Genomic DNA, 19291 nt, shown 5'->3' with positions numbered 1-19291 from the left:
CTTTATTTATAGGGAGTGATTTGTTTGTTGCAGGTCAATGATGCAGCAATTCAAATGGAACAGTGCTTAATGAGGTTAGTTTGTTGAGTTCATATCTGATGCTGTTAACTTATTAATAGGATCAATTTCTCCAATTTGTTATAGCAATTTGATTTCAGTCTCCAGAAATCTTACAAAGGTTATGAAGCGCCAAGATGTACTTTCCGAGTTCTAATAGAACATTGTAAATAATTAACTATTTCCTTATTCTAGGAGAAAATTTGTAAATAATTAATTATTTCCTTATTCTAATAGGAAAATTAAATAATCATCTATAAATAATAGTGTTTTGCAACCGTTGGAGACTATCAAGTCTCTCCAAAACAAAGCTTTTTTTTTTTTTTTTTTTTTTGAGGGAACAAAGCTTTTATTTATATGGATGATGATTTGATTGTTATTGATATTGATTTTTCTTGATAATTCATTAAATTCGTTCCTCCAAAGTCCAAATGAAAACCCTTGTGCGGCTCTACTCATCAATTTCATATGTGTTAACTGAACTTCTAAGGCGAATGCAAAGAGCTGGAAAAAGCAAAGAATCTTCATCGTCATCGACCATGGTTCATAGTTTCGACTTCAAGTACTTGCCTCCGGAAATTTGGAGACATATTCTCTCAAACTTACCGGTGAAAACCCTAATAAGATTCAGGTGCGTCTGTAAATCTTGGTGCTCCATTATTGATCACCCTGACTTCGTTTATGAGCTTAAACGACCCAAAATAAATTCGAATACGTGTAACATTTTTGCCCTTGAGCTGTTAGACTTGGAACATCATCTTGGAGTAGCATGCTTCTTGAAAGATAATAAGGGTTACACTCTTAATAAAACTGTTCATATTTTCGACAGTTGCGATTGTTACTTTATATTAGGGAAGTGTAATGAGTTGTTTTTAATGCGGTGCTTTGTTATTGACGGCAATAAAGACAGTTTTTTTTCGAAAACAAATGAGTCTGTGGAACCCTTCTATTAGAAAATCGTTGTTATTGCCTCCTTGTCCATTGAACAGTCATACAGATTTATTTGGATTCGCGCCTCGTAGTAAGGACTATAAAGTTATTGCAATTTCATACGGACAATCTGAGATTATAAAGCCTACAAAGATGAGTGTTGCAGTTTATACACTCAGTGATCAACAATGGACTGTTAGAAATGATAGCCTGGATATCAGCATTAGCGACATTAAGAGTATTACGTTGGGCTCATGGGATATACCAGATGATTTCTACTTTGAAGGGGCTGCACATTGGATTGGACGTAAACCTGGTTATCAATCACCTCATCTTGTTTCGTTTAACTTTGATTCGGAAAAATTCACTTTTATGGAAATCCCAGCTGCTTCGGACGAACCAAAAACAATAAGGTTTTTGTTTCTTCTAGAGGAGTCATTAGCGCTTCTCAGCATTTCTCGTGTAAGTTTCAGAATATGGGTGATGGAGCAGGGGAGCGGAAAGGGGGTATGGACTAAATGGTATTCTTCGGATTGTGATGTTTATGATTTATTCTTTAACGACGGGAAAACATCAATTGTACTCTATCATGAGAGTGATGATGGAAGATTTTTCATTTTTGGGGATAAATCGTATAATATTTCTACTGGCGAAATAAGGAAACTTGACTCAATGATCAGCTGTGTGAATTTGGGAGTGTATACGGAGAGCTTGGTGTTATGGAAAGGATACGGAGCTGAGAATATGACGTCTTTACCATAAATAAGAGAACAATACTACCATCATTTACGGATTATTTTGGAAAGGCCGTGTGCTGGTAAATGAAGGATATGTGAGTCGCTAGTCAGTTTGTTCTGTTTGCTGTTCGATTAGCTAAACTAAATAAAACACTGTTTATTCCTAGAGTAATTTTTATGTTTAGTATTAATTAATGTCCTTCATTGTTTAGCTGCTCATATGATTGGTTTTATTCTGGAATTCTGATTAGATGTTGAACTCTGTTGTGAATTTTTAGTTACTAGATAATTAGGATAGTCATTCCAGGAGTATCAGTGAGTGATTAGCTTTGAGTTCCTTTTATCAGGTACATTGAATTCAATGCTTTCCATTATTTTTATCCGGTCTTCATATTTGTTAGAAAAATAAGAACAAGAGTGTTAGCTTTCAATCCACTCATCTCGTTTCTCTTGACTTCGACTTGGAAAACTTCACCTACTTTGAACTCCCATTTGCTCTAGAGGAAAGAGGGCCATCAAGCTTTGTGTTTCGTCTTGGGGAGTTACTCACGATTTTCAATGCTTTTTATGAAAATGCGAGCATATGGGTGATGATGATACAAGAGAACGGAACAAGGTTGTGGACGGATGGAGCCCAATTTCTCTCCATTTCCTAAAAAGAAATGGAGAGGCAAGTTCCTATGAATGGTCCGGATCGCATTTTGGCAACATCTAACGGTTCTAAATTTACGCATAAAAATAAAGGGGAAATGAGAGTGAAGGGGTAATTATTATTTAAATAGATTGTGAGAGGAAATGGAGAGAAAGGAAATGGAGAGGATCCATTTCCGGACGGATGTTAGTCTCCACCTTGCAGCACTTCCTAATTTCCTTTCTTACTTGTGACGGTCTCTTCAAAGAGACCTCGCGGCTCTCACAGCCCCTCTCCACTTGCCCTCACAAATGAGAATTTGTGTAAATATATTTTCCATTCTTTGTTTACATAAGAGAGATTTGATTAAGCTTGGTGAAGGGATGAATCCGTTCAATTTTCCTTCTAACCGATTTCGTCCATCTTCTTTCCCTCCCATTCGCATTTTTTTTTTTTTTTTTTTTTTTTTGGCAACAGTGAAGAAAGGTAAACCTACATAATGTTCGGGCATACTATGCCCTTATTACACTCGTAAGTAAACAACACTACGATACAAATATTAAACACTAGCAAAAGACAATGTCGGGTAGCAAACTCGGGTTGGTGGAGTACGAAAAAATGGAGGCGAATCTCCTTATACACGTCTTGCAAGCTGCTAACATCTCTTGAAAACCCCAGAGGCAAGTGAGTTGCGGAGTGGCGATTGCGTGGTGTACTTACGCCACAAGAGCGTAGAAATGAATGATGGATAACAGACAAAAGGCTGCTTCCAATGGAGCATGGACTCCTACACCATGACAAACGAACTCGACAGTCACATGAACGACGGATCAACAAACCCAGCATGCACACAAACCACATCAAAGGACTTCTCTCTTCCAATCTTCTGTCCATAGTTGCTTTTAAGCATCGTCTACCGACGGATCCAACCCAAACCAGACAACAATCTTCCTTAACTATAACCAAAACCCCAAGGATAAAGGGACAGGACACCCTAAACATCCGTGGAGAGACGGCGATAGCCAAAGCCCCAAGGATACGGGGACAGGACACCCAACACATCCTTGAAGAGACGGCTAAAATTATTTGGATTAACATAAAACAACTCAAGGAAAATTTAAACAGCATAAGTTTACAAAAGAGACCACCGCATCCAACCCAAACCAACACAACTACCGGACCCCAAATCACCCCAACCGTGACACTTCACATACCGAAAAACCTTCCATCCGTAAGCACATTCCAGACGTAAGACGGACCCAACGACCACATACAAGACCAACAAAACAAAACGGTCAGACAAAGTGACAACAAGAAAACCCAAACCAACCACGATTCTCACCATCAACCTCCCGAGACCACAACCTGACATGCAACTAGACCAACAAAGCCCAACAAGTAATCTGACCAGACACACGAAAAAACAACCACATAAAGCCGACACCGAAACAAGTGACAGACAAGGCAGAGAACCGATAAGTGGGGGAAATGGGGGGATCACCAATCGGTCCCAAACTGCAACTGACACAAGGGGGCTCACCAGACAAAGGACCGATAGGTGGGGGAAATGGGGGGATCACCAATCGGTCCCAAAACTGACCCATAGAGCACAACTCATTGATGAACACAACAAGAAAAGTTCCGACAACAAAAAGACCAACCCCGATCTTTACCAAAGACGTCGGAAACACAACCACAAGGACAGATTAAACCAAGGACAAAGAAGCCTTACCAGGGAGTGGGGAAAGGGGCGAGGGGAAGGGGGAACACTCCCTGACCAAGGATGCATGCAAGACCGGCGCAGACAAGGCGACAAATCGGAGGAATGAGAAGTCATGTGGATCAACTAGGCCGAAACCATCACAACCAAACGGTCAGACGAGTAGCCAACATCAGAAAATCGACGGAAAGAAAACACGGAAAGACAGAAGGAAGGAAGAGGAATGAGAAGTGTCGATTCGCCAGAGATAAGCCCAGGGATGAGCCCATCTCCGGCGAAAGGTTAGGGAGGAAAAGGGAGGTAGTGTGTGGAAAGAGGAGGCGGCGGATCAAGGTAATAAATTAGGGTTTTTGTTTATAGAGAGAAGGGGGAGAAAACTAGAGAGAAGTTCTTGTTGCAACTTTTTTTTTTTTGAAAAAACCCTCCCATTCGCATTGAATTCGGTTATTTAAACAAGATTTTAATTACTTTATGCGTTTTCAGCCTTTGTTTCCCATGTCTTTGCTGTTGAGCACGATTAGTAACCCCCTTCCCCATTTTGCTTTTTTTTTTTTTTTTTATCAATCGTGTGTTTGTGTAGAGGATTTAGGGGGTGTATTACTGTTAGGATTATTATTATTATTATTGAAGAGTAGTATAAAAGACTACATTACATTACACATTACACACACCATCAATTAGACTACCTTAGAAATTAGACTAAAAAAATTAGTTCATCTTTCTCTCAAATATTTTAGAACCCTAGTTAGAATATTTCTCCTCTTTCAATTTTCCTCTTACCCAAGTTGTAATCTTTACTCAAAAATTAATACAATTGTTCTCTTGTTTATCCAAGTTCTTCCATCAATTCAAAGTTTCCATGTTGTTGGTATAATTCTCTCCCTTAATTTCATGTGTTTACATTTACTTTCATTCAAGTTTTGTTAATTGTTTATGCTTGAATTCCTCTCTTTTGTTGTTAGATTGTTATTGTCTCTATCTTGTTCATCTTATTCATGTTCACCATTGTTGTTTCTCATCTAAAGGTTGAACCTTTGGGTGATTTTGTTAAAGTTTGAGTCTTTTTGTCTTAATCCTTGCTCTTCTTAGTTAAATTAGCATTTCCTATTAGATTTGTTGGGTAATTGCATGATTAGTTGTAGAATCCATTTTCACATCATGTTCATGATTAAAGAATCCATCTGTATTGTCTCTTTTGTCTCTTTATGGTTTAAAACATGCTCCTAGGGCTTGGTATGATAGGCTTTCAAAGTTTCTATTGGAAAATGGTTTTATACGTGGGTCCGTGGATAAAACGTTGTTTATCAAGTCACAAGGAGATGAACTGTTGCTTGTGCAAGTATATGTCGATGACATTATCTTTGGAGCAACTAACAATGTTCTTTATAAGTACTTTTCTGATTTGATGACTTCGGAATTTGAAATGAGTATGATGGGAGAACTTGGATTCTTTCTTGGTCTTCAAATCAAATAATGTGAAAATGGAACGATGATTCACCAACAAAAGTACTTAAAAGAAATGTTAAGTAAGTTTGGGTTGACTGATTCTAATCCTATGCCTACACCAATGGTGCCTAAAATCAAGCTTGATAAGGACGAAAATGGTAAGAGCATTAGTGAAAAGATTTATCGAGGTATGATCGATTCCTTACTTTACTTAACCGCTAGTCGACCCGACATACAATTTAGTGTGTGTGCTTGTGCCCGTTTCCAAGCAAATCCTAAAGAATCTCATTTCAAAGCCGTCAAACGGATTTTTAGGTATTTGATTGGAACACAAGGGCTATATCTTTGGTACCCAACTCACTACGAACTTGATCTTGTAGGTTTTTCGGATGCGGACTATGCCGGTGATACATTAGATAGGAAAAGCACCTCGGGCATTGCTACTTTCCTAGGACCGTGTCTCATTTCATGGGCTTCGAAGAAGCAAAACACCGTTGCATTGTCCACGGCCGAAAGCGAATATGTGAGTGCCGCTCTATGTTGTGCACAAATTCTTTGGGTACGTCAACAATTGCATGATTATGGCCTTACTTTCGAGACTACCCCTATTTTTTGTGACAACACTAGTGCAATTAATATATCAAAGAATCATATACAACACTCACGAACTAAACACATCGACATACGACATCATTTTCTACGTGATCAAGTTGAGAAAGGTCATATTTGTCTAAGCTTTTGTAAAACGGAAAATCAAATTGCGGACATTCTTACAAAACCGTTAGAAAGAGAACAATTCGAAAGACTTCGGTCGGAAATTGGTTTATTAGGTGACATACCGCTAAATTAAATTACGTCTTCCAATGATTGATTAGAGGGAGGATTTACATGTAATTAAATTTTAGTTAATATGGTAGAATGCATGCAAATGTCGAACAAATGAAACTGACAACCGTATGAGTGCACTTGAGTTATTTTTACATTGAGCTTCCCAAATTACTTTATGTCCCATCATACTTAAAAGCCTACACCCTAGCCTCACACTATCAACACTCAACCGTCCTTCACCTAGAATAATTACACCATCCCCTCATTTACTTCCATGTTTCCACTAAACACACCCTATTACCCACTAAATAAACAACCAACCCTCACCTTTTTCGGATTCCCAAAACCGTCAAAACCATTTCCCCTTCCACTCTCTTAAAATGCCTCCAAAGTTTTCAAAAGAAGTTCTTCAACTCAGAGATACATTTAACCCAAAATACATTGCCAAAAAGATGGCTCCCAAAACCGCTGCCAAACCAAATGAGATCACCTCTGCCACTGCCAAACCAACCGTTGCACGAAAGAAGACAACCGCCAAAAGGGGCGGTGGTCGTGGCAGAGGAGGAAGAAGTAGGAATCCTCCTATTTCTCTCCAATTAGATGCTGAGGTGGACATTGACACCGATGAAGAAGACTCCGGTTCTAAGGGAACCAAAAAGGATGAAGACTCTCGAAAATCAAGTGATGTTGTCGAAACAAATGAAAAAGGAGATCACTCAGGTGAGATGAAAGAGGGGGAACTTGAAGGTGAGAAATCAAAAGAGGGTAAAGAAAGCAAAGAAAAATCAGAAGGAGACAATGAAAATCAAAAGAAAGTGAAGAAAAATCAGAGGGAGATAAAGAAAAATCAAAAGAAAGTGAGGAAAAATTAGAGGGAAACAAAGAAAAAGAAAGTGAAGAAAAATCAGAGGGAGAAAAAGAAAAATCAAATGAGAATGAAGGGGATTCAAACGAAAAGGAAAAGGAGGAGAATAGTGATGTTGCAGTTGAAAAGAATGATGATGATGGTGTGCTCTTAAAAGATTTAGTGAGTAACACTTTAGAGAAGGATAAGAGGAGTGAGATTGATGCAACGGAGGCCTCCACTGTTGAAAGGGAAATCGGTTCCAATGCTGAAAAAATCGATTATGAAGTTGTTGATGTTGAGGATCGTGATGATGCCACAGTGGTGTTTGATGATGGGCTTGACCCATTATTTTCAAAACCTGCATCACGAACCCGGTCCAAGAGGAAGATGCTTGAAATATTTGGTGATGATGATGAGGATGTGACCCCGGAGGCATCCCCTCCAAAACCCAAGGTTACTCAAAGAAAAAGGGGATCCGGATCAAAATCCAAAGCACCCAAAAGGGCTCGTTATCAGCGGGATTTACCGAGCATAGATGAGAATGAAATCATTAAGGAGAAGGTGCCTCTCAACACATGCATGGACCTTGTTATTGCTCCTTATGCCGAATCATTCAAGAATGATATCCTCAACCATCTCAATTCTCTCGATCTCCCTGAGGAGATCTTCAAGATATGTCACGGTATGCTGATTTGTTGCTTCCACAGTGGAAGGCGCTATAAGAAATCCTGGTATGACACATCTCTTGCTTTCAAATACTTCAAAGAAGCCATGTATGCACAGGGTTGGGTGAATTTGTTGGACAAATATAGTCCCATGTACTTGTCCGAAATCATCCAATTCTATGCAACAGTCAAGGTCGATGTTGAATCTGGAAATCTCTCAGCCTTTATAAATCAGAAACCCTTTGTCCTAACAATCAACCAACTTGCTGCCCATCTGGATATTTGTGATGTCGGGCTTACTTCCTTCCCCAAACGTGATTGGGGTGAAGTTGATGAGGTTACCTCTACCCAGGTCATGAAGGTTCTTCGACCTCATGATGACGATGGCCCTACCAACATATATGCCTTTGAATTAACCGCACCCATCCGGTTCATCTTTAACCTGGTTTTTCGTAACCTTGTCCCTTCCAACAATAGCCGTGGGAGATGTTCTCTCCTTGACATGCTCCTGATTCATCACATTGTCAAGCACAAACCCATTAACCTTCCTCGTCTTATGTTTCACCGAATTCTTGAAATGTCCACTGAGTTCCAAAGTGGCAACTTTGACAAAAATGCCGTGGTTCCTTATGGTATGTGGCTCTCGATCATTTTTATGAGGGAGGGGTTAGTGTTGAAGGGAAGCCATGCGATTGAGAAATTGAGTGATGAAATGACACCGGGCCTTCTTTCTCGGATGAGCTTGGAGATTAAAAATGGAAAATTGGAAAGGAAGAATCGGTCCGGTTCTACAGCAGGTTCTACTGTTGAAATGGGTGTGGTGTTAGCAAAGTTGGATGAACTCCTTGGAATTATGAACCGGTTGGTCAAAGAACAAGCCAAGTTAAGGGATGAAGTCGGTGATCTTCGCACCATGAATGAAGATCTCCTTGAACGTCTTCAGAATGCCTCCTAAACTCTTGTCTCTTTAACCCGTCTCTCCTTATAAACTTTGGCTCCTTGTTGTTTTTTTTTTAAAGACACTCTCTTGCACCTTCGGTTGTTTGTTTTTATCTTGCTTGAACTATTTGCGTGTGTTTTAATCGTGTTGCTTGCCTTTTGGACATGTTTTATCCTCCTTTGACGATGTCAAGAGGGGGAAGTAGTTTAATTATGCTATGTGTGATCTTCTAACTCTTAGGCTAACGTCCACCTTAATTATGTCTTAGCTTCCATGATTAGATGTTTTACTTTGGCCAAACATGTTGCACCTTTCGACTACCTTGATCATGTTTATTCATTATGTTTATGTTGAAATTGACCAAAGACCGACTAACCATGGGCTAAGGGGGAATATCACACATGTTTGGACTTGTCATCATCAAAGGGGGAATTTGTTAGAACACATTGGATTGATGATGCCAAGTCCCCTTGTTATTTGATTGTTTGCTTTTAGTTGAAATAATTAGTGAATGAAGCAATCAAATGGACTTTCAACAATGATTCAAGATGATCAAGCCAATCAAGGAAGTCAAGACAATGATACTTTCCAAAGCCCTAGTCGATATATGTAAGAGTAAGTGTAACATTCTCATTTTGTCAAGTAATGGCAAAACCATGCAACAAAGATCTGTTGTCTGTGGTTTCTGATACTATCATACGGAGGAGGAATTTCGACCAAATGTTTTTAAGTGTCAAAACTTTGCAAACTTTAAACCTTAAACATTTGAATTTTCAAAAGCTTGAAAATAATCTGAAATTTTGGAGTCACAAGCCCACTTGACTAAGCCTCTAGATTTGTTCAAACACCTTTTACCAAAATGGCAAAGAAGACTTGTCAAACTTCTAAAGTAAGAAAGGCTTTTTGTCATTTCGGTAAATTGTCACATGTTGAGTGTAGAAGCTTAAGTTTTCTGATTTCTTAAGCCCCAAGCCTACAAGTCTAACACTTACCATCACTCAAAGCTATCATTTGTATATTGGATTTAATTTTTCAAAAGTGTACTTACCTAAGACTAAATCCACTATAAATAGAGTGTCTTAGTCACATTTATTTCTTAAGACTTCCAAAGCATTTATTGTAAAAACCTTGCAAATCATTTGTGCATTGAAAGCTTTGTTCTTCAAGTATTTGCAAAACGTTTTTCTGATTTTAAGTCTTCAAAATTGTTTTCGAAAAAAGCTGTAAAACCTCCAAGTATCAGTTCGCTGTACTGTGACATGATGAGTTTGTTCCATGATTCTCGTGTTAGATCTTCATTGTAATCTCCTTGTTCATTTAGCGAACTCTTGAGATTCAAGATTCTGTAACACCTTGAGATAGAACCCATAAACTCTTGAAGCGGAGTAGCTTTAAGTTTGAGTGTAACCGGAGTAGGTTGGCGAGTTATTTTCATTGTAAGGGGTTTAGTAAGTTTGAGTAAATTTCTAAACAAGCAATAAAATAACGGTTGGACGTAGGCCTCGGAGTAGAGGCTGAACCAATTTTTAAATGTCGTTTGTTTGTTCATTTACTTTTACGTTCTTCCACTTTGCTATTTCTCGCATGTACCTAATCAAGTTCTGTGTCACAGTCACCTATACCGTGACATAGAACTGCTGTACCTTCTTGTGAACTTACATCTAATTAAGTTTCTCAAATCTTGTACTTCACTTATTCTTTACTTAAGTTAATTAATTAACCAAGTTAAGGATAAATTTTAAAAAAAGGGTACACCTAATTCACCCCCTCCCCCTCTTAGGTGTTAATCGTTCTTAACTCTTCAGTCTTTAATTATTTAGCTGCTCATATGATTGCTTATATTCTGAATTCTGATTAGATGTTGAACTGTTTTGTGAATTTTTAGTTACTAGACTAGATAATTAGGATAGTCATTCCAGGAGTATTAGTGAGTGATTAGCTTTGAGTTCCTTTTATCAGGTACATTGAATTCAATTAGTTTCCATTATTTTTATCAGATCTTCATATTTGTTAGAAAAATAAGAACAAGAGTGTTAGCTTTAAATCGACTCATCTCGTTTCTCTTGACTTCGACTTGGAAAAATTCACCTACTTGGAACTCCCATTTGCTCTAGAGGAAAGAGGGGCATCAAGGTTTGTGTTTCGTCTTGGGGAGTCACTCGCGATTTTCAATGCTTTTTATGAAAATGGGAGCATATGGGTGATGATGGTACAAGAGAACGGAACGAGGTTGTGGACTGATGTTTGTCTCCACCTTGCGGCACTTCCTAATTCCCCTTTGGGTGGTTGCTGGAATGTAAAATAGGAAGGGAAAATAAAAGGAAAGGAATGAGATGAAATGAAATAAATATATCAGTTTAGTCCTTCTTGCTTGTCACGGTCTCTTTAAAGAGACCTTTAGGCTCTCACAGCCCTCCCCACTTGCCCTCACAATTCACAAATGAGAATTTGTGTAAATATATTTTTGATTCTTTATTCTGTATTTACATAAGAGAGATTTGATTAAGCTTGGTGATGGGGATGAATCCGTTCATTTTCCTTATAACCACTTTGGTCCATCTTCTTTCCCTCCCATTCTCAATTACTTTATGCGTTTCGGTAAATATATTTTCTCCAAGTTTTGCTCCATCTATGTAGCCATGTAGGCATTAGCTTGGAACCTTCGATCTGATAGTTAAAGGATGAATTAAGCAACTATTAAAGTACATCTTAGGGGCCATTGAGGCGAATGATTAGATGACAATAATGTAATCCGAAAGACACGTCAAATCTATAAAATATAATTAAAAGGCTACCCTAAAATGACAAATAAAAGCCACCTAGACAAAGCCACCTAGGATCCAAAAAGCCACCTAGATTAAAATTTAATGTGATGTGGCATATTTAAATGTGATGTTACATATTTTTAATGTGATATGGCGAATTAATGTGATATGGATTATCAATTTATTATTACATGACATTAATTTAAATCATTTATCTATAAAATAATTTAATTCACTTATATCTATAATATGAAAGGATATTATCATTATTCTTAAATTAATTTTGTATATTAAATATATTGTTTTCCAAAATTTATATAATCCTTACAAATTTACATCAAAGTTCATAATTTATATTAATATTGACATTTTAATTGAAATTTTTGTAATAAAACATATTAATAAATTTCATAATTTATAATTAAAATTGAAATTTTTGTAATAAAACATGTTAAGGATTAATTAAATCTCTTCATATTAGTAAACACTCACCATTATTAACATTTTTCTATTTAATTCATTGTTTTTAAATTTTTTGTAATAAAACCTGTTAATAAGTTAATTAAACCTCTTCATATTACTGAACACCTACCATTATTAACATTTTTCTATTTAATTTTTTTTAATTAAACATGGTAATAAATTGATTAAAACTTTTCATAATACTTAACACACACCAAATAACAAAAAGTTGTTCCTATTTAATTAATTTTTGTAATATAATATGTTAATAATTTTACTAAAACTCCTTATATTACTCAACACCCATAATTTTCATTAACATTTTGTCCTATTTAATTCATCTCTTGAGGTCATCGGCAATCAATTATCTAATTTAATAATACCACAAAATAAATTAAAAATTAAATTAAAATATGGGAATTTATGGTTGTGTAATGACTTTATAACCTATAATACCTATAATAGTTTCTATTCACTTTATTTATTTAAAATATGCTCATTTGTCATGAGTTTCTAAGTTGTGAATTGTATTTTATGGTTTAATTTATTTATTTGATTATATTTATTATATTGAGTATATTGATTATTATTGTCGAGTATTATTGTTGAGTATTGTCGTTGTTGTTGTTGTTGTTGTTGTTGTTGTTGTTGTTGTTGTTGTTGTTGTTGTTGTTGTTGTTGTTGTTGTTGTTGTTGCTGTTGTTGTTCTTTTTTTTTCATTGTCTTCTTTATTTTGTCAATAAATTATATTTTAATTTGTTATATTGTTGGTTTTATGAATCGTTTGATTTATATTTGAATTCATGTTTTCCAATTGGTTTTATTAAAGTGACTTACATGTGACAATGTTTTGATTCGTTTGTCAAGTTTTTGCAGGTTGATATTTTATCTTTTGGCCAACGTATTTTTTGTATAACTTTAAAACACCATGAAACGTATATGAATGAAGATAAAGCAAACCATCACGTGGGTAATCTGAATATGGAAGAAATACAAAAGGTACGAAACTGAGATAAAATTAAAGGTAAAAAAATGTAAGATGGAAACTGACAAGTAATGGATGATTGTTGATCTCAAAATAGGTGTCTTATAATATTTCTTATAATTTGTTATTAAACGTATATTGTGGTGTATTTTTATTATTATACTTTCCTGATCAACCTAATTGAATTTGTATTTTTGTATTCGCGACTATAATCATCTCTAACATATATTTTTCTTTTTCATTTTATATGTACTATTATCAAGGCATGTAATAAAAGGAAGCGAAAGTGAAGCTTCGGTAAATACTAAATAGTATGATTTCTAAATTCTACTTCGTATGTTTTTAAGTTTATGTGTTTTTTTTTGTCAAAATAGAAATAATACATAAAACTTACTCTCATAATTTCCTAAAAAAAAAACAAAACAAACTCTCATTATTAATGGTAAATAAATAAGTACAAATAATTGAATGAAAAATCTTTAAAATTTCACAATTTACTTTTTGAACCATCATGACAATAATTAATCATTTTAATTATGTCATTTCCTCTTATGAATGTCACTGTTAGTAGACCTGGAAAACGGGTCAATTTCGGATCGGTTTATTTCGGGTTTATAGATTTTGGGTTGGATCGGGTCGAGTCGGGCATTTCGAGTTCGGGTAAGCTATTATGAAGTTACTTATGGATAATAATCAGTTTGTAACAATAAACATTCGGGTCGGGTTATACTCAGCCATTTGGGTTCGGGTCTAGTTCAGATGTCAGGTCAGATTTGAATTGGTTCAAATTTACCAGGTGTAATTGCTAGTGACTGATCAAAACATGAAAATAATAAAGAAAATTCTCTTATGAAATTCGGAGTATATTGTTAAGGTGATTTATTCTTCTAATTTTTCATTGCATTCTTCCAATAAAATATTTTTGGATATTCTACATGGTACCACTCAATTTTTCGACTTTCTACATGGTACTCCTACACTTTTTAAAACATACATGGTACCCCTAATTGTTGTCATTATCACTAAGTGTACCCCTCCTAAACTTTATTTTCCATCAATTAAACTCAGTTTTAGGCGTTAGGTAATGACTTATCCCATAACATAAAGACTCTATTAGGCTTAATATGGGTAACACTTTTCATTACGATTATATGGCACTCTCTTTGTTTTAGTGTGGAATGCATTTCAGAACATATATGGCACTCTCTTTGCTGATCTTGAGAGACATATATGGGTAACACTTTTCATTACGATTAGTGTTATTATTTTGAATTGAGTAATGAAGCTACATTTGAGAACAAGGTACTTACAAAGCGCAGAAGGATAATTCACTTAACACCTTCAAAGAGTGGATAAATAAGCGGTCAACATAGCTATCATGAGGGGACAAAACGAAACCTAGTGTTTGTTAGTGGTTTGTTACGGTTACGGATTGTTTGTTTTTCTTTTCCGTTCTTTTTTTTTATAAACTTGTGTGAGACCCTGCTCGCTATAAGTCTCTGGGTTCATCCCTTTTATTGATAAAAAAAACTATTGAATTTGATTAAATAAATATGCTTTATGTTTTTAATTACATTTAAAATATGGTAAAAAAAGGTGTTAGTAACTATTTTTTTACTCATTTTTTTAGCCTAATTAAGCCGTAACCTGTAGGACCCGCCCTGCATAACTTGACCAAAAACCTGGCCCGCTCAACCTATCCGACATGTCAATCTATGAATCTAACTTACTTAAGCTATTTAATTTCATCCCTATTATATTGACAAATTCGCCTTAAACTTAAAATTAGTTAACTACGAGTATAATACATGGACAATAACATAAAATTAGCGACTATCAAAATAATTGTTCTATTTGTACAAATGCAATGATATTTAACATGTTTAATTTTAAGACGTATATACTTAGACCTGGCAAAATTGACAAGATGCGAATAATCCGACCCGAACCCTCCCGACACCTAAAGTGACTACGGAACCCAGTATAACCCGACCTGAATGTTTATTGCTAGAAACTGACTTCTTCTTCTTTTTCTTTTTTCTTTTTAAAAAAAATAGGAAACCTGCAGCCGCAAACCACGTATATCAGGTAAGCCACCGAGGGTGACAAACTCTAAGTTTAGAAGGCATGGAATCAGGCCATAAATCTCTATAAAATCGCTCTTACGGAGGCTTGAACCTGAGTTTCTTATAAATTTTACACAAATTTTAACCACTACACTCCACCATTCACAAATAACTTGATAATAACTAGTTTAGATTTCGTGCAATGAATGCGTGGTATTTATAGAGTTACCAATATAGACCTCGTGTAATTATGCACGGTATTTATAAAGTTTTACTTTTTAGGGTATATTTATAGAATTTAAATTGATAGTTCACTTATTTTTCACGTTTCTCCTTAATGTATTTTGAATAGAAAAATAAATAAAAAATTAAACCGTAAAAGTATAATAAAATGAGTGTTTTTTTGAATTTTTTTTTTACAGAGAAATTAATGATATTAATTTACAAATATTTACTAATAACATATTTTTTAGCTCCAAGTTTTTATCACAAAAATCGATGAGTTTTAACAAATGTTTACTAATACCATATGTTTTAGCCGCAACTTCTTATCATAAAAAAGTCAAATAACTTTTTATCAATAAGTTCTTTAAAAAAATAATTTCCTTATCAATAATCAATACTATATATTAAATCCAGAAACCAAGGGACTTCAATGTAATTAAAGAAAGTTATACAAATTAATTTTACTATATAGTTTTAAATCACTAGCATCGTGTGATGGACCCGATTAAGGGATCTCAATGCAAATATTATATAGTTTGGGTTAAAATTAAATTATATAGAAGTTTGGTAATTTTCCTAAACATTTATAAGAGACTAAAACATGGTCAATTTCCTTAACATAAAATAATTAATTAAGATGGTCAATTTCCTTAAAATAAAATAATTAATTAAGATAGTCAATTTCAAGGAGACTAAAAGAAAGAAGATGCTTGGTAATTTTCCTAAATATTTATAGAAGTCTAAAAGATGGTCAATTTCCTTAAAATAAAATAATTAATTAGTATAAACACGCGCACTTATGCTATTAATTATTATCATCATAAAAGTATATATTAAATTTAAAATCTATGCAATTTTATTAAACTTTATTGTTTATTAGATGTATAGAGATGTTAATTATTTAACATACAAAAATATAATATAAGTAGGTTATAAATATTTCAAGTTAGATTCCATAATATATAATATTGCATATTTCTTTCAATTTGATTTAATGCATATATGTAATATATTTATATAAATATATAATCCTCTTAAAATTGCATGCCTAAGTAGTAAAAGTAATATCGTCAGTAAAGAAAAGAAAAATTGCATGCCTAAGTAGTAAAAGTAATATCGTCAGTAAAGAAAAGAAAAATTGCATGCCTAAGTAGTAAAAGTAATATCGTCAGTAAAGTAGAAGTAACAATATTATCAGCGAGATTAGTGAAAGTGGTAGAAACAACAACGGGAGTGTTGAAATAATCAATATTAATGCGGCAATAGTGAAAATAACAATAATTACGGCGGGAGTAGTGAAATTATCAATATTAATGCGGCAGTAGTGACAATAATAATAATTACGGCGGGAGTAGTGAAAGTAACAATGATTACGGGCAAGTAGTGAAATGTTATTACTATTGTTTCATTAATAAGAGTAAAATATTAATTACGAGAGTAGTGAATTTGTCTCAAAATTTATTTCATCGTAATTTTAGGATATATTATAGAAAAATATATTAATGATAAATTTATGAGTTATTCAACTTTATATAATTTTTTTTAATGAAAAATAATAATAATTGTAAGTAAAGGTATAGCCCGGACGAAGCCGAGCACCAATACTAGTCCTAAAAAAATCGGAGATAAATTTGTACAGAATGTGAAATATTAAATGTTATAAATATTTAAATACAAAAGATTATATTCATTTATAACTTATCATGTCCACACTTATAATCCCCCTTAAACTAAAAGAATAAGAAAACTGAAAATTTTCCCGCCTAAATGCTTTTAATTAGAAATTGGGCCTAACTTTATCTAGAAATGTATTGGACCTAATATATGGTCTTTATGTGTCAAAGTATCTTATCAAACACCGCAACTTCTATAGTTGGGCCAAATTTATTTCATTCATTATTATCTCATTAGTCAATTATATGTATTTTAAATGTCATAAATTTTCTATTTAAAACATAACCATATTTTACTCATATAAAATCAGTGTGTGTGCTTTTCACTTTTTTATTCTTTAAATTTTTTACTCCGTTTAAATTGTTACTCCGTATATTGTAACAAAAATTACAAAAATAGTTATATGCTTCAAATGCGTAAAAATAAGCATAAGTTTTTGTAATTAAACTAACAATCTTCTTTTTTTAATCATAAACTTATTCAGAGTAAAAATGTAAAATTCGTTCTATTTTAATTCTTAGTATTTTTTACACACTAACAATTGTAGATAATTACAAATAAAATTCAAATTTTATTTATATATTATTATTATTATTATTATTAGCTCTAATTGTTAATTTCTCTACACATGACATTCTAAAATACCGTGCTTTAGCACGGGCTCTATACTAGTATATGATAAAAATAATAAGCACTATTCTAAAAAATACGTTTTAGGCGGAAAAAGTTGGAGTTTCGCCGATCCATTTAGTAAATAGGGGATTGACGGACCGGACGTTTTTGCCCGATCTATTCATCCAAGTACATCCAACGCATCTCTCAGTTTAACCCCAAACATCTAACTTTCCCCGATTAATAAAAACCTAGGGTTTCATCTGAAAAATCCCTCTTTGCTTCACCATCTATCAATTGCAGAAAATGAATCGCAAGAAGATGAAGATGCGTAAAGCATCTTCAAATAAATACATACCCCCAGAAATATTGACCCAAATTCTCGTAAATTTGCCAGCCAAAAGCCTACTGAAATTCAGGTGTGTGCAAAACTTGGTGCTCTATAATCGATAACCCTGATTTTGTTTCAATCCACCATCAATTTTGTAAGAATAACAACTCTAATTTGATTAAATTATTAGATCTAGAGTGTTTGGTACCACCACGTGGATATAGTGGATGTTTGTTGACACTTCGTAAGTCTGACAACCTTCGAAAAATTGGCCAGATTTACAAAAGCAATGAAAGATATTATCTTCATGGAACATGTCATTCTCTGCTTTTTGTGTCCCCTTCTAAAGCTTTAGACTATGGTTGGTTGAGATTATGTAACCCGAGTATTAGAAAATCATTGCAACTTCCCCCTTGTCCCCTTCTTTCCTGTTCCGGCTACCATTCTTATACCTTTGTACTTGGATTTGCGGCTAATACTGGGGATTATAAAGTCATTGCAATCTCATTTGAAAGCAGCTTGGGTGTAGAGATTCCAAAGAAGCGTGTTATGGTTTATACACTTAGTGATCAGCAGTGGGCTGCTAGGGATACTGGCCTCAACAACATTGACTGTTTGCGCTATACGCATTTGTTTGGGCCCTATTATTTCTGTGAGGGGGGAGCTCATTGGCTTGGAAAGGATCCATACGGAGATACTAGTAAACTAGGTGATAAACCAACTCATCTTGTTTCCCTGGATTTTGATACGGAAAGTTTCGCCTTTCTGAAACTGCCACATGCGTTGGATGAAGTAGATACTGTTATTTCAAGGTCTTTGTTTCTTCTTGGGGAATCACTAGCGACTTTCTGCATTTCTTCCGTTAGTTTCAAAATATGGGTGTTGAAACAGCAGAGCGGAAAGAGGGTGTGGACTCTATGGTTTTCAGGTCCTTCAAGCCGTGATGGTTTTAACTTGTTCTATTATATGGGATCAAAAACAAAAAGGGTATTATATTGTGAAAGTGATGGTGGCCGTCTTGTTTATAAGGAGTACTCCTATAATATTACTACTTGCCAAGTGCAGTTACATGGAAAACCTATGAGCCGTTATGTAGAACTAGTAAAGTATTCTGAGAGCTTGGTATTGTGCAATAGAGACGGAACTGAGGATATGGTATAATTGATCAAATTGTAAACGTAAAGTAACTCTTATGAGACAGTTTCCAGCATTCCCTTCTGTTCATTGCTAGGAACATTAGTAAAAGACTAAAAAGATCAGTCTGCTTTTGTTGTTTTGTGTAAAATTTGGATGTCACTGGAACCGAATAGACGTGTAAAATAATGCATGTGGTTTTTTAGCCTTTTGCCTTGAATGTCCTCCATCTTGTA

The 19291-nt window shown here is 34.6% G+C and overlaps 2 protein-coding genes across 2 annotated transcripts; both read left to right on the top strand.

The window, feature by feature from the left end:
• Positions 1–984: 984 nt before the first annotated feature.
• On the top strand, positions 985–1749 carry LOC141587610 (uncharacterized). The gene has a single exon (XM_074409084.1). It carries the CDS (start codon positions 985–987, stop codon positions 1747–1749), a length of 765 nt encoding a protein of 254 aa, XP_074265185.1.
• Positions 1750–17896: 16147 nt separating this feature from the next.
• LOC141587609 (uncharacterized) lies at positions 17897–19082 on the top strand. The gene is made up of 2 exons (XM_074409083.1): positions 17897–18011; positions 18112–19082. Exons 1-2 carry the CDS (start codon positions 17897–17899, stop codon positions 19080–19082), a joined length of 1086 nt encoding a protein of 361 aa, XP_074265184.1.
• Positions 19083–19291: the final 209 nt, after the last annotated feature.

This window comes from Silene latifolia, chromosome 6 (genome assembly GCF_048544455.1).
Source record: "Silene latifolia isolate original U9 population chromosome 6, ASM4854445v1, whole genome shotgun sequence".
In the NCBI taxonomy this organism is placed as follows: Eukaryota; Viridiplantae; Streptophyta; class Magnoliopsida; order Caryophyllales; family Caryophyllaceae; genus Silene; species Silene latifolia.
Note: the sequence above shows the minus strand (reverse complement) of the source record. Positions and strands in the feature narration are given on the sequence as shown.

What these genes read in the sequence shown, in the direction of transcription:
- LOC141587610 (XM_074409084.1), top strand. Translation starts at nt 985, where the DNA reads ATGAGTCTGTGGAACCCTTCTATTAGAAAATCGTTGTTATTGCCTCCT.
- LOC141587609 (XM_074409083.1), top strand. Translation starts at nt 17,897, where the DNA reads ATGAATCGCAAGAAGATGAAGATGCGTAAAGCATCTTCAAATAAATAC. An exon ending in AAGCCTACTGAAATTCAGGT is followed by an intron (nt 18,012 to 18,111) that starts GTGTGCAAAACT and finishes TTAAATTATTAG; the next exon opens with ATCTAGAGTGTTTGGTACCA.